This window comes from Lucilia sericata, unplaced genomic scaffold (assembly GCF_015586225.1).
Source record: "Lucilia sericata isolate MDLA Ls3-8-SP2 unplaced genomic scaffold, ASM1558622v1 Contig000176F_arrow, whole genome shotgun sequence".
Taxonomy (NCBI): Eukaryota; Metazoa; Arthropoda; class Insecta; order Diptera; family Calliphoridae; genus Lucilia; species Lucilia sericata.
The window spans coordinates 15,443-32,752 of record NW_023994204.1 but is presented as its reverse complement, the minus strand read 5'-3'; the positions used below and the strand labels follow the sequence as shown (position 1 = coordinate 32,752).

The 17,310-nt window shown below is 30.3% G+C and overlaps 1 protein-coding gene across 2 annotated transcripts in view; it reads left to right on the top strand.

Annotated features, from left to right (window-relative positions):
- Positions 1 to 17,310, top strand: part of LOC119601597 — a 42,378-nt gene that overhangs the window by 10,630 nt on the left and 14,438 nt on the right. The window contains exon 2 of one of the 2 annotated variants that reach the window (XM_037952622.1): positions 8,907 to 8,941. The exons of the other annotated variant lie outside the window; for it this stretch is intronic. Within the exon in view, the coding sequence (XP_037808550.1) occupies positions 8,907 to 8,926 (20 nt within the window). The 3' untranslated portion in view covers positions 8,927 to 8,941. Of the gene's footprint in view, positions 1 to 8,906; positions 8,942 to 17,310 lie in introns of those variants that run through there. 2 annotated transcript variants of the gene reach the window in all.

Sequence of the window (17,310 nt, the reverse complement as noted above, 5' to 3'; positions counted from 1 at the left end):
TAAAAGCGGATCTCTTGGTTCAGTAGCAAAGAAATGCCTCAAGATCACAGGAAATCTAAGAGATTCCTGGCTGCTTATATTTAAGCTAATAGAACTTAACAAATTAACCTCTTCTTCTTTTCGATCGCATTTCAGTCCGATTTTAGGTTCAATAGTTGTTTTTGGTTTAGACCCGTTTCAAGCTCAATCGTTTAATCATACGGCTTCATATGATCCATTTATAGCACCAATCGTAGGTCTTTATTTGGAATAATTGGTTGTCCATTTGTAGGTCTGTAGTTCGTCCTACAGCTACCGTTGGTAACATCAATCCTACGATGTCCCCAAATTATTTGGATTTTCAATCGTTGATCTCTCTTTGGAGTATTCGTAGCTTCAATTGTAGACGATCATTTGGACTCTCTGTTGCTTCAATCCTAGATTTGCTCTTAATTTCTTTTCAGCTTCAATCATACGTCTTTTTTAGACCTATTTTAGCTTAAATACTAGGTTTTGTTTAGACTAATTACAAACTCCATTGTAAGTCCTTTTGGAATCTAAGTAATATGATGTAATTTAGTCTCACTGGAGCTTTAATCTTAGGTCTTTATTTGGAGTATGTGTTGCATCAATAGCTGGTCTGAACATAGAGTCTTTGAGGCTTCTAACATAGTTATTTTTTAGACCTTTAGTAGCTTGATTCATAGGTCTAAATTTAGATCTTTTGCGTCTTCCATGTTATTAACTAATATCAAAATATAACCTACCCATTAACTTACCCACACCCAAATATACCCTAAAGCAGGGTACCTTTAAACAGCGATTACCAAACAATAAAAACCACTTCCTAATTTTCGAAAAGTACACAAACACAATACATCACACAACAATTACAACATAAAAGCGCAATTCAAGTAACATTTTCTTAAATTTAAAATTCATATCAATTTTACTACTTCTTCCTCTCTCAATCAATTTAATATTCCTCTTGCGCAGAAAAAAAAATCCGATCCAAAAAGGTACAAAGTCCACATAAATCTTACAGAGAAAAGTATAAACAAAAAACCAAGCAAAACAACAAACAAATCAAAACATTTTACAACAAGTACTATATACTTTCCAACTCATAACAAGTTTAATGCATGACTACACAAACCGATCGTATAAGTTTTTGAGAAAAAAAAAAAAACGTTTAAACAACTGCTGCATGCAACATACACAAGTTGCATGTAAGCCTAACTACAAAATATTATGAACTGAAAAACGGGAAAAAATAAAAACCAAGACTTGTGTCTTTTCAACAAAAAAACTGGGCTTTTGTGATGATTCATCCTTTAAGTGAGTTTTTTTTTGTGATGCAGTTCCAGAGTTAGTTGTACGAATAGAAATTGATCTGGCGCAAAACTAAATGTAAACAAAAAGCAGCCAAAGATCTTTTTAAAGAAACTGGTTTTCCACTCGCTTTAAGTGGGTTAAGTTTATTAGTATTATGGATACCACACATAGAGGAAAAACCATTTAGCTAAAGCAGCAGGAGGGAATCCAGGGTAAATGGAAAAGTGATCGTATATTTTGAGAAAAGACTATAGTGTAGTCCGAATGGTAATTGAGTAATAAATAATGCGTAAGTTGAGAAATAAATACAAGTTTTATTTCTAAATGTCTTCAAGTGTTATACATCAATTGTTTTTATGAATTATATTAAAATTTCCGTTAAAGGAAGTAATATTGTAGTAAATGTTTTAAATTTAAAGATCATTTTAGAAAGTTAGAAGAAAAGTAAGTAATTAGCGGTTTTTGAGGAATGGTGATGAGAAGAAAATTGAAAATTCAATAGATTGATTGCTTTGTTTATATACAAATAGAGGATCAGTTCTTTTACAATAATCTCAGTCTCCTAGTAATGGAGAGTACTATGAAAGTTTGTTTCAGGACTCCCATTTTTGCAGCATTAATCTTAGGTCTCTTTTTGAATCATGTTAAGCTTTAATCTGAAGTTTCTCTTTGGCGCAGTCTTAGCTTCAATCATATGTCTCTCTCTTTGGAAAGCAGCTTCAATCGAAATTCTTTTAAACACATCATTTGCAGCTTCTATTGTAGGTTTGTACTTCCCCCCGTTACATGTTACCTTGATGAAAGATACCATCTTGGTGTGATTGCAATACCGGGGAAAGAGGTTCTACCAGTACCGCTAGTCTGCCGGGACTTTATACTGGTGATGATCAAATGTATCCTCGGCCTTTCCTTGGAATGATTTGACATGGGGTCGAGCTAGAGAACCACATAATTTGGTACCACGGGAACCGGTAGCCCGCTGGGCAAATTTCGGACTTTGTCTTGTCCCGGTTATTGGAGAGGTCCCTTCGGGGTGCGGTGTTTGTTTCGGGACTCGCAGTGTCTTAGCTTCAATCACATGTCTCTCTTTGGACAACAGCTTCAATCGTAATTCTTTTCATCAGATCATTTGCAGCTTCAATTGTAGGTTTGTACTACCCCCGGGGGCATGTTAGCTTGATGAAAGACCCCATTTTGGTGTGATTGCAATCCCGGGGAAAAGAGGTGCTATAAGTACCACTTGTCGGCCGGGTCTTTAAACTGGTGCTGATCAAATGTATCATCGGCCTTTCCTTGGAATGATTTGACATGGGGTCGAAGTGGATAACTACATAATCTGGTACCACGGGAACCGGTAGCGCACAGGGCAGAGTTTCGGGTTTTGCCTTGTGCCGGTTTTTGGAGAAGTCCCTTCGGGGTGGACTTGTGGTTTAAACCCAAATTCGCGGAAAAGTGTCGGCTAAAAGTGTAATGCACGGTGAAATCTATAATTCTGGATAAGTTCTGCGCTGTTGCCGAAGTCAACAGATACCCCACAGAGGTGTGACTGTGGGAGTAAGCGTTGGAAATGAGTTGGTGTTTAAGTATATATGATACAGGATGAATGTAGGGGTGGGTATACGGATCTTACTCGCCGTATACCTAGCGTGAATGTGTCGGATGAATGAGAAGTGTGCTGGGTTGAATGATGATAGATGAAAGTTATCTTAAACAAGTGATACCATTAAATGGTCCTTCCTTGTCCAGGTGTGTTCGGGGAAAACCTGATTATACCAGATTTACCACAGTGTTTTCTCTGTCAGCAAATACAAAGTCCTCCGCTTATTTGGTGGATTCGTGTTACGGTCTACCGAATAAGTCTCTAGATGATGCTGCCGACTCAACAAAGGCCATCCCATCTGCGTGGTTGGAAACAGAAGTGATGTTTTTGCATGTCTGTACTTAAGCAACGGGGCAGCAATGGTGAGAGATTAGATAGCTCGAGTTGTTGAGAAAAGTGCTTGTACATGGACCGACACAACCATGTAGAAAAATTACCACCTATGTGTAAGAACCAGCTCTAGTCAGATTACCCAGTGGTTGCAAAAGTACCAACGTGAAATAAGGCCGACACTGCAGGTGTTCACGTAAAACTCTTCGGCATCTTGTAGGTTTGTACTTAGTCCTTTGAATCTTTCATGTTAGATCTCTCTTTGGACCATTTGTAGCTTTAATTGTAGGTCTATACTTAAGTCGTCTTATATCTTTAATGGTAGATCTTTCTTTGTTTCTTTTGCATCATTAATCAAAGGTCTCTTTTTGGGCCACTTTTGCCCTCAATCATAGATCTCTCTTGTAGGTTTGTACTTAGTTCGTTTGGATCTTTAATGTTAGGTCTCTCTTTGGGCCGTTTGTAGCTTTAATCGTTGTTCCTTTTATAGCTTAATTGGTACGTCATTCTTCGCCAATTTGTAAAATTTTTGGTCATGGTCTCTTTTGCCCCCAATCATTATCAATAGATCTCTCTCTTTGGGACAGTTAAGGTGTAATCATTGGACAGTTTTAGTTTCAATCACAAGTCTTTCTTTGGGAAGTTTATAGCATAAGTCATGGGTCTACCTTTTCTACCTCAATCATATGTGTTTCTTTAAATCGAATGTAGTCTGTTCTTAATCCCTTCACATCTTTAATTTTAGGTCACTTTTTGACTATGTTTAGCGTTAATTGTAGGTCTATATTTAGTCCCTCCATCGTAGGTCGTTATTTGTTTTTTTTTCTATATTCAATCGTAGGTCGTTCTTCTTTGGTCTTTCATTGTATTAGTTTTAGCTTTAATCATAGGTCTCTCTTTGGACCATTTGTAGCTTTAATCTTAGCTCTATAGTTAATCCCCTAATATCCTTAATCGTAGATCCTTAATTAGACTATTTTGTACTTCAATCGTAGGTATTTTTTTTGACCAATTTGAGCTTTAATCGTAGTTCCCTTTCTAGACCAATTTAAGCTTCAATAGTAGACTTTTCATTGGTTTCGCAGTTGCTCTAATCTGAGGTTTTAGTCTCTTTGCAACATCAACCGAAGGCCTCTCTTTGTACCATTTGATCCTTCAGTCATAGCTTCAACTTTGCATCGTTTTTAGCTTCAATCAAGTGGTTATTTCTTTATACCTCATCCATATTTGTAGCTTTTCATACGATCGGTAATCTATTATGTAATAAGTTGTAATTTATATACATTCTACTCTTTCTATTATTTTTAATAAAACCTTTAACAAACTTCTTGTTATTCAATGATCAAAATAATTAACATCTTCTGATCATTCAACCTTTAAGAAACCTCTTTTTGTAAAACGTTTTCGTTTTTAAACGCTCTGATCTTCTTCTGGTTTTATTTTCTTTTGTTGAACGAGTTATAGATTTAAATGTGTAATTTGAGATGAAATCAAAATTTATTCAATTGTATTGTTTTGTTAAACGGATTTTATTTTTATTATTATTAAGATTTAAAATTTTGTTGGTTTTTTTTTAATAATAATAATGATTGATTAGTTAAAGTTTATAAGATGACTCTGCTACAATTGATTGATTTTAATTGGTTTAAAGAAATGGGTAAAGATCTGGAATTAAAATAATTATGATGAGAAAATGTTTTTTTAAAGAGATAACAGATTTAGGGTTATGAGTTAATAAGACAAAGGTCAAATTTCAAGGATTTTCTTTGAAAGAAAAATTAAAAGTAAATTTTAGGTTTTTTTTTTAGAATTTATTTAATAACTTTAGTTGTTTAATAAAAAAGTTTAATTTATTTTTCTAATTTGATAGTTAACAACATTAACTTTTATAAGGAGTACATTTTTATTAAAATAATTCATATAATTTTTTTATAAATTTTTATAAAGTTTCAATAACATTTTTAGGAATTATTTACTTCTCAACTCCTTAGCGAAGTGCTAAATCCCATTTTCTTTTCAGTCATAACTCAGTTTAAGATTTATTTAAGTTTATAACATATTTATAAATTCAAAACAATTGAATTGTTAAATTTTTTTATTTATTATTCACACAATTCATATTTGTTTTGCATTGTTTTTGACAAAATTCATAATTCATTATTGTCTGTCTGTCTGCCATTAAAACAAACAATATTTAATATTTTTATTATAAAACGTGACTTTTAAATCAAAATATTTAACGTTTTTTCTGTATAAATATAAAACAGATTTCAATCATAAAATATCATTCAATCAGACACTTTACTTATTCCAATGAATGAGTAATTTATGTTTATTTGATGTTAATGATAATAATGTTTTTGATTTACTAAAAACTTCTTATTAATAAATTTTATAAAGAAATTTTATAAATTTGCAAATTAATTCATTTTAAATTTTAATTCTTTTTTTTTTCACTAGAAATAAATTTTTCTGTTATTACATCATTTAAGTAAAATTTTTCTCATTTTTAATAATAATTAAAATTTTTTTTTATTTGTGTTGACATGTTGATTTTGTTTTTGTGAAATTTTCTGTCGTATGACAGACTCTAGTTATTATCTTGTTAAACATATAGAATTAAAACAAAATAATTGATATAAAAATCTTAGTTTGTATAAACTAGGTTTATAATTTATGAGGTCCGACTGTCTGTCTTTCTGTCTGCCTTTATTTAGTATTTCTTTCTTTAGAAAGTCTTATCTTGTATAGAAAATGTTTTTTTGTTTTTCTTTGACAAAATTACAATTAAATCGTTTTAATGTTTAAATAATGATAGTAAATGTTTTCCTTTCTTTTTAGTAATTTCTTTAAATAATTGTTAATTTCTCTCGAAAAGCAGGAAATACACACAAAAATATAATTTTAAACAAGAGAATTTGCTCGCAAGATGAATAACGAATCATCAAGTGAATTTTATTTGTAATGAAAGGTCTCGTTTTAGTACCTTTCTATCATAAGCTTAAAAGTATGGTACCATTTTGTATACAAACGTTCATTTATATTTGGTGCCATTTTGTTCTCATTTTTGGCATATTTTCACTTTTTTAGATTTAATTATACACTTTAATTAGGCACCTTTTAGCTACAATCATAGGCCTTTATTTGGTACCCATTCCTTCCCAAACGCAGCGCATTATTACTTCAATAGGTACCTCTTAACTACATCTACAATTAGTACCATTTTATTCTCAATATTGGCACATTTTTTAGTTTCAATCATGGGACATTTTTGGGAACTTTTTTGGTCCTAAATTGTACTTTTTTAATGGATACATTTTCGTTCTATACTATCCTATAAAGCGCAATAACTAGAACTATTGAGGTACTATTTTTGTTTCAATTGGTCTTAAATTGTACATTTTTATTGGGTACATTTTCGTCCTATATTATCCTCCAACGCAGCACAATATCTAAAACCATTGAGATACCATTTTTAATTCAATCGTAGCTTTTAATCTCATCTATAATTGGTACCATTTTATTCTCAATATTGTTTTTGGGAGATTTTTACTTTCAATCAGGGATTTTTTGGAATTTTTTAGATTCAATTGTACATGTTTATTGGGTTTATTTTCGTCCTATATTATCCCCAAAGGCAGCGCATTAACTAGAACCATTGTTATACTATAACGCAGCCTAATATCTAGAACCATTGATATACTATTTTTCTTATATACACTTTGGGTACCATTAAGATATAATCGCAGGGCTTTATTAGGTACCAATTTCGTACTATATTTTCTACTCAAACGCAGCGCTTTATCTGGAACTAATGTGGTACCATTTTTACATCAATCGTAGCTCTTAATTTCATCTATAATTGGCACCATTTTATTTTCAACATTTTTGGAAAATTTTTAATTTCAATCACGGAACAATTTTGGTCTTAAATTGTACATTTTTATTGGGTACATTTTCGTCCTATATTATCCTCTAATGCAGCGTGTTACCTAAAACCGTTGAGTTACTATTTTGGCTTCAATCGTATCTCTTAGTTGCTACCATTTTCGCATTAATCATAAGCGTTAGTTTTTAGTACTATTTTAGACTCTTTTAGGCTTTTACTTGATACTTTTTTTTAGCATCAGCAGTTATTTGGTACTATTTTAGCTTTAATTCAAGTACTTTATTTGGTACCATTTAACTTTAATCGCAGTACCTTAATTTGATACCATGTTAGCTGAAATTGTACGACTGTATTTGGTACCATATTATGTTCAGTTGAAGCTGTCTATTTGGTACCATTTTGGCTTCAATTTTAGTAATTTATATGGTACTAATTTAGTATCAATTGTAGGTCCTGATTGGTACCACTTCTGTTGCAATTATAAGATTTTATTTGGTACAATTCAAACTTCAAACGTGGAGCTTTATTTGGTACTATTTTAGTTTCAATCATAGTACTTTATATGTTACAATCTTAGCTCAAATTGCATATCATTATTTGGTACTATTTTATTTTCTATTGCAGGTCTTTATTTGGCACTTTTTAGCAGTATTTTTAGTACTACTTTAGACTCTTTTAGGCTTTTATTTGGTACTTTTTTAGCATCAAATAATGTCTGTTGTATGATACTAATTTATCTTCAATTGTGAGCCTTAATTTGGTACCATATTAGCTTTAATTTTAGTTCTTTATTTGGTACCATAGGTACCACTTCAGCTGCAATTATAAGACTTTATTTGGTACAATTTTAGCTTCAAACATGGAGCTTTATTTAGTACTATTTTAGCTTCAATCATAGTACTTTATATGTTACAATCTTAGCTCAAATTGCATATCATTATTTAGTACTATGTTATCTTCAATTGCAGGCCTTTACAGGTCTTTATTTGGTACTTTTTAGAACTACTTTAGACTCTTTTAGGCTTTTCTTAGTATCAAATATTGGCTGTTATTTGGTATTATTTTATCTTCAATTGTAGGTTTTTATATTTGTATAATTTTAACATTATTCATAGGCCTTTATTTGGTACTATTTCAGCTTTAATTGTAGTACTTTATTTGGTATCATTTTTTATCTTAATCTTAACTTTGGTACCATTTTAGCTTAAACTTTAGCTTTTTATTTGGTACTATTTTACTTTCAATCGTAGGTTTATATTTGGTAGCATTTTAGCTTCAATCGTAGGTCTTTAATTGGTAAAATTGTATCTGATATCGTAGGTCTTTAGTGGGTACCATATTAGCTTCAATCGTAAGTCTTAAGTTGTTCCTATTTTAGCTCTAATGTTAAGTTTTTATTTAGTACAATTTTCTGCTTTAATCATTGGTCTTCTTTTGGTACCATTTTACCTTTGTTTGGCTTCATTTGATGCCATTTTAGCATCAGTCGTTGTTCTCAATTTGGTACTAATTTCGCTTCAATCCCACATTTTTGTAGGTCTTTATATTACACACTCTTATAATCAAACTAAAGCCTTTGTTTGTTAATATTTTACCTTCATTTAGTACTTATTTGGTACTAATGATAATACTTTATTTCGTACCTTTTTAGCTTAAATATCAGGTTTTCATATTGTACCAATTTAGCTCCAATCGTAGGACTTTATTTAGTACCTTTTTGATCATTAATTAATTACTATTTTAATTAAAAACTATTTTTTTCTCTTTTTTCAGGTACGTACTTTTTGACATAATTTTTTAAAACTTGAGCAGTTTATATATAACTGATAAGTATAAATATCGTAAGTAATAACTCAATTAAATTATTTTAAATTAAACTTTTTTCTATTCCCCTTTCTATAACCAATTCCCTTGGCTATTTGCTGAAAAACAAATTACTTTTTCAAATTAATTCATTTTTAGAAATTTATTCAACAACTAATTAAAAATTAAAAGCAATTTCCATTTTAAATTAAAATAAACAAATGTAAATATACATAAATATTTACATTGAATATAGTTTTCTATATTTTAAAGCATTATACATTATTTTAATACCCCTAACCACTCCTTTGTTTAATTAAATATATCAAAATTAATTAAATTTTTTGTTGTTCTAAATAGTTTTTTGTTTGTAATTTATATAAAAATGTGTGGTCTTAACTGATAAAATATGAACTATATAAATTTTATGTTTTTGTTGTTGTCGAGTACCTGGTCTCAGTTGTTTATTTTATATCTTAAACACGGTCTCGTTTTTTACTGGATTTGTTGTGGTTTCTGTTTTTCTTTATGAGGGCAACATGCTCTCTATATATGAGTCTTTTATAAAGTGTTTATAAAGTGAGTTTTATGGTGTTAGTATTTTATTTTAAATTAAAGAAAGTGTTAAGTTTTTTATGATTTTAACATTTTTTATAATTACTACGACAAACAATTTATAATTGGTTTTTGTGTTGTTGTTGTTTGTTTAGTGTAAATTTTTATTAGGTTATCTTAAGCAGATTACATGATATATTTGTGTGATAAGGGGGTAATTATAAGGGTAGAATATAGAAATATGTAGTATCAAAGAAAATTAACTAATTTAGTTTGAAAACCAACCTGTTGGGAACTACTACTGAGAGCCCCTCTTAAATCTTCATATTGTACTATTTTAGTTTTACTTTAATTAAGGCCTTTAATTGGTACCATTTAAGCTTCAATCGTAGACCTTTGTTTGGTATCATTATACCCTACACCACTTTAGTGGGGAGGGTATATTGGATTTGTGCTGATGTTTGTAACATATAAAAATATTCGTCCTAGACCCACTTTAAAGTATACCAATCGGCTTAGAATCGTTTTCTGAGTCGATTAAGCTATGTCCGTCCGTCCGTCCGTCTGGCTGGCTGGCTGGCTGTCCATGTAAACCTTGTGCGCAAGCTACAGGTCGCAATTTTCAAGATAATTGGATGAAATTTGGCACGCACGTTTTATTTGACCCAAGGACGAAGCCTATTGAAAATGGTTAAAATCGGTCCATTATTTCACCTAGCCCCCATAGAACAGAACCGCCCGAAAAGGGCTTCTGAGCTCATAATTATGTTAAATATACAGATATATCGACAAAATACGGCACAACTAAGTTTTATAGAAGTCTTGATAACTCTGCCAAATTTCATAAAGATCGGGCCCCATTTGACCCTAGCTCCCATACAAAGTCCCCTTTAGAAAATTACTTGAATGTCCCAAATTAACTTATAAACACAAATATCGCGATGAAATTCAGCGATATTTGTGTTCACAAAATTTTATCGGGCTTGGTCCATATTTGCCCCTAGCCCCCATATAAAGCCTCTTTCAGAAAATTAGCTTTTCATCCATAAATTGCTTAAAGGTATCGGAACAAGGGAATATTGAAGATAAATGAGATATTATGAAAAATAAATCACATTTAATATTCATAACTGGTGTAGGGCATCATATGGTCGGCCACGCCCGACTATACTTTCTTACTTGTTTTAGTTTAAATCGTTGGCATTCATTTGGTACTATTTTACTTACTTACTGGTACCATTTAAGCTTCCATTGTAGGCCTTTAGTTCATTATATTTTAGTTTTAATTGAAGGCCCTTAGTTGGTACTATTCAGTTTTCATATATTGGAAAGTACTTTTTTCTAGCATATTTTAAAAAGTACTTTTTCGTTAGAGTAATCTACCATTCTTCAGTTCATTTAAATATTTTTTTACAAATTTGTATTTTCATTTCATGATATTCTATAGATGCTTTTGGAAATGGTGTTTTTTTATATCGACAGACAGGCCTTCCCTGTAAAATACTTAAACAAATATCTCATTGTCACGTTTATCATATTTACATATGTACATGAAGTATGATAATAAGCAGGTTTTAAATATTTGCACATTTATCAAATTGAAATGGTTCTAACTACACAACACTGTGTGATTTTAAACAGACTATTAATAGAATTAAATCTTCAATTTTTCTATTATTTAGAGCATAAACTAAACTGCTATTTTAGCGGCAGTGTCAAGTCTTAATTTGGCGTCATATCCAATTAAAATCTAGGTCTTCATTTGGTACTTTTTTTGGCTTAAATTTAGTGTCGCTCTTAAGTTTTAATTTAGTACTATTTAGCTTTAATTACAGGACATTATTTGGTATCATTGCAGCTTCAATTGTAGACTTTTAATTGGCTTTATTGAAGCTTTAATTATGGACCTTTTTTAGGTATCATTGTAGATTCAATTTGGTTCTATTCTAGTATAAATTGTAGGCATTTATTTAGTACCAATTTAGCTTCCATTACAGGACTCTATTTAGTACCATTTCTGTAGTAGGCCCTTATCATTTTAGTTTCCATAGTAGGCCTTTTTTTGGTACCATTTTAGCTTCATTCATAGACATTTATTTGGTACAATTGTAGATCCCATTGCGGGCCTTTTGTTGATATCATTTAAGTTTAATTTGTAGGCCTGTTTTTCGAACTATTCAGCTTCCATAGCAGGCCTTTATTTGGTACCATTATAGCCTCAATCGTTTATATTTATTTGGTACTATTTAAGACTTAATGGTTTGGTACTGTTATAGCTTCACTTGTAGGTCTTTATTTGGTACTAGTTTAGATTCAATCGTAGTACTCTATTCGGTGCAATCTTAGCTAAAATCGTAAGCATTTGTTTAGTATTATTTTTGTTACAATTGCAGCCCTTTATTTGGTACCTTGTTGACTTCGATTGCGGGCCTACAGTTTATAGGATTTGAGTTTTAACTGAAGCCTTTTAGTTGGTACCATTTTAGCTTTAGTCATAACCTTAGTATGGTACTATTTGAGTATTAATTACGGCCATTCATTTGGTACCATTTTAACTTCCATTGCAGGACTGTACTTGATAGGATTTTAGCTTTAATTGAATGCTTTTAGTTGGTACCATTTCAGCTTCAGTCGTAACCTTAGTTTGGTAATATTTTAGTTTCAATTGAAGCCCTTTATTTGGTACCATTTTAGCTTCCATTGCGGTACTATAGTTGACAGCATTTTAGTCTTAATTGAAGGTTTTTAGTTGATACTATTTTAGCTTTAATTGTAGGTCTTTATTTGATACTATTTTAGTTTCAATTGCAGGCCTTTCTTATCGGTACTATTTTAGGTCTTTAGTTGGTACCATTTCTGATTGAATCTAATGTTTGTTTTGGTACAATTCTAGCTTCAATTCTAGAATTATATTTTTACCATTTTCCATTCAATCGTTGGTACCTTTTAGGCTTCAGTCTATCACCTGTATTTAGTACTGTTTAGTACAATTTTAGCTTCATTTGTAACTTCACCTCCATTCTATACCCTTTATTTAGTACCATTTAGCACAATTTTAGCATCATTTGTAGCTCTACCTTCAATATTTCCATAAAACATGGCAACACTTTTTAATTTTTATTATAACGAAACAACACTTTTTTATTATATCAACTAATTAGCATATTCTGGCAAAAAAAAAATAAGTTTAAAAATCAGTCTCTATTTGTTGTTAATATTAAAATCTCTGTTTGAACTGATACTTTTTTCCAAAAAATTTTTTGCACTTGGTTTTTCTTAATATTTAAAAAAAAATTATATTATTTAAGCAACTGCTATCATGATGGTGTTAATTTTCATACAGTTTTATAGGCAAACAAATGCTTTTTGTAATGGTTGAATAAAATCACTGGAAAAAAGGCTTAACTGGCAATTTTTGCAAACTTAATGAATATACATAAAAAAATTAAATATTTTTTTTTATTAAAGTCCCTTTTTCACTTAAACTCTTAATGGCATTTATAGTGTGTGTAAATAAAAAAAGAAATAAAATGAAATCATATTTGTAAAAGAGAATGTGCAAATATAAACAGATTTTTTTTTGTGTAAATATATACAATGTTTATTGTTTGTTTTTATTTTATTTGTTTAAATATGTATGACTGTTGTCTTTTTTTGTTGTTTGTTAAAATATTATGCCTTACTGTACTTTGTTTTTTTGGGTTGCAGTTTGCCGGCAGTCTTGTGGTCGCTGCTGGTTTTAATTCCAGATAAATAAACGAAAAAAAAATATATATATATATTTTATAGGCTGGACATGTAAAATAAACAGATGCATATATTGCAAAAGGAAATGCTTTAAACAAAAAAAAAATTGCTTAAAATTTTAAAAGTTTTAAAAAAATTAAGTTACAGAAAATTAAAGAAAATAATGTATATATATATTTAAAAATCGAATTTTGATTTATGTACATTTCTATATTGAAACATATTTTGGATTTAATAGTAGGTCTTACTTATACACATGTATGTTCTGATTGCGACCTAAATCGTAGATACAATTTTGGATCCAATAATGGTTTATTATCTAGGGGTTTAATTAGAAGGGGTTTGCTTTAATCATAGGTCTTACATGGTATCCATCGAGACTTTGAGAATCTTTATCTGGTGTAATTTCTCTAGAATCGATTTCCTATATATGGTACAATTTTCATCGTTGTATTATGGAATAATTTTATATAGACTAGACTATAGAGTATACTATAGAGTAGACTATAGAGTAGACTATAGAGTAGACTATAGACTAGACTATATAGACTAGACTATAGACTAGACTATAGACTAGACTATAGACTAGACTATAGACTAGACTATAGACTAGACTATAGACTACACTATAGACTAGACTATAGACTAAACTATAGACTAGACTATAGACTAGACTATAGACTAGACTATAGACTAGACTATAGACTAGACTATAGACTAGACTATAGACTAGACTATAGACTAGACTATAGACTAGACTATAGACTAGACTAAGACTAGACTAAAGACTAGACTAAGACTAGAATAAAGACTAGACTATAGACTAGACTATAGACTAGACTAAGACTAGACTAAGACTAGACTATAGACTAGACTATAGACTAGACTATAGACTAGACTATAGACTAGACTATAGACTAGACTATAGACTAGACTATAGACTAGACTATAGACTAGACTATAGACTAGACTATAGACTAGACTATAGACTAGACTATAGACTAGACTATAGACTAGACTATAGACTAGACTATAGACTAGACTATAGACTAGACTAGACTAGACTAGACTATAGACTAGACTATAGACTAGACTATAGACTAGACTATAGACTAGACTATAGACTAGACTATAGACTAGACTAGACTAGACTATAGACTAGACTATAGACTAGACTATAGACTAGACTATAGACTAGACTATAGACTAGACTATAGACTAGACTATAGACTAGACTATAGACTAGACTATAGACTAGACTATAGACTAGACTATAGACTAGACTATAGACTAGACTATAGACTAGACTATAGACTAGACTATAAACTAGACTAAGACTAGACTATAGACTAGACTTACGATATTGGTTTCGATCATTGGTCTTTATTTAATCGTAACTTGGCTTAATTGAAGCTGTTTATTTGGTCTGCTTTTAGCTGAATTCTTCGCTTTTTATATAGACCTATACGAGTTGTCATGGCAGGCCCTAGATTGGGCTGACTGTAGCTTTATATTAGCTTCAAACGTTGAACATTATTTAGTTGTAATTTAATTTTGATATTAAGGCTTCATATGCTTGAATATGGAGTGATTTTAGCACCAATCGTTGGATTCTATATAGTCGGATATTGACTTCATTCGTATGTATGTTCATCGTTTGATATTCGGCTTTAATCATTGGCCTGTATGCAGTTTTATGTTAGCTCTGATATTGTCTTAAATCATAGGTTTTTATGCTTCCATTTTGGCTATAATTGGTGGTCTTTAGTAGTATATTGTCCTAAATCACATGTCTCTATTAAGTATTATTTGGTTTTTCAATCATACAACAGTTCTCAATCGGATGTAAACTCTTAATTTTTTTCACTTTTTAAACAATTTATTATTAAAGAAATGAAAATGAAATTTAGCAAAATGAATATAAAATTTTAAACGGAAATTAAAAAACAAAATAATCGATAACATTTCCTTAGATGGACAAACCCCATTAATCATACAAACAATTCACACAATAACTTTTAAAATTTATAAGAAAATTTTTAGGAATAATGAAAATTTTTTCTCAGAAAAAATACGAGGAAAACTTATCCAAGTGGAAACAAACTAATATTTCAATTTCAGTCCCCAGTAAATGAAGCGTTTAATATAAACAATCATGTATAAATATTCATACCACCTAATCACTAGTAAAACTTAAAGTAATTAAAACTTAAATTATATTAATTTATACAAATTGTTTAAAATTTTTCTTTATGCAATTGGTTTTTTCATGCCACATTAACTTTTTTTTGTAAAATTTAAATTTTCATTTAAAATTTAATTTTTATTTCAAATTAAATTTACATTTATTACAAACATAAAATAGCAATCAATATAAAAATAATGAAAAAAAAACAAAGATTACAATCAAAAACTATTTGCTGGCAAAATTACTTAAAAAAATTTAAATGAAATTATTCTGGCACTAAAATACTGACTACGTTACACAGCAGTGGCTATCTATAGCTATTCATACGTTTCAAAGCTATTACGGCGCTACGTATGCTTTTAGCACCATTAGCACTTGCAACAAATATACATATACATACGGGTGCAACACTCTCTTGCACTGTGGCTCTTTATATACATATATTTCTATGCACATAAGTTCAATTGTAATTTATGGCATGCAGTAGAATTCTAAGAATGCCTTTGGCACAAAGCATTTGATTTTATTTCTAATATGTTTTATTTTTTTTTTTTCTTTTTTTTTTATTTTATTTCATTCATTTATTAGTTTTAGTTGTTTTTGGGTTTTTAGTATTCTGTTTTTTTTCTCATATCGCAGCTCTTCTCTATAACCATTCAGTTATAGACCATAAATTGAATATATTGTATGTAGTAAGAAAAAACGTATCAAGTCGTTTGTTATAAATTATGAATTGGGGAATTGTTTGATTTTAGTATGATGATAAATTTGTAAAACAAATTGCAATTGCATAAGGTGCCAAAGTATAATGTAAATGTGTCATAAAATATTAAATACACATATAGAGAGACAGAGATATTGATCGGAAATATTAGATATACTTTAAAATATAGAAATATAGGGAAATAGTTATATAAAAGGGAATATCTAAAAGAATCTCAACTGATTTCTTGAAGAGAAATTAATTTCGAAGGCTGGTAATACGATTTTAATATCCCATAAGAGATGAGATTGTGTATATAGGACTTTGATGTATTCCAGACATGAACTTAATCATTGTATTAATGCACAATGATTCATTAATTTTATGAATATGTTTTTGTAATCCTATTTCATTGATTGAATGAAATTGCTTCTTGATTCAATGATAATATTTCATCAACGGCATGAAGCAATATTGTTGCAAAAACTATTAAAGTGCAGACTATAGACTAGACTATAGACTAGACTATAGACTAGACTATAGACTAGACTATAGACTAGACTATAGACTAGACTATAGACTAGACTATAGACTAGACTATAGACTAGACTATAGACTACTAGACTATAGACTAGACTATAGACTAGACCATAGACTAGACTATAGACTAGACTATAGACTAGACTATAGACTAGACTATAGACTAGACTATAGACTAGACTATAGACTAGACTATAGACTAGACTATAGACTAGACTATAGACTAGACTATAGACTAGACTATAGACTAGACTATAGACTAGACTATAGACTAGACTATAGACTAGACTATAGACTAGACTATAGACTAGACTATAGACTAGACTAGACTATAGACTAGACTATAGACTAGACTATAGACTAGACTATAGACTAGACTATAGGCTAGACTATAGACTAGACTATAGACTAGACTATAGACTAGACTATAGACTAGACTATAGACTAGACTATAGACTAGACTATAGACTAGACTATAGACTAGACTATAGACTAGACTATAGACTAGACTATAGACTAGACTATAGACTAGACTATAGACTAGACTATAGACTAGACTATAGACTATAGACTAGACTATAGACTATAGACTAGACTATAGACTATAGACTAGACTATAGACTATAGACTAGACTATAGAC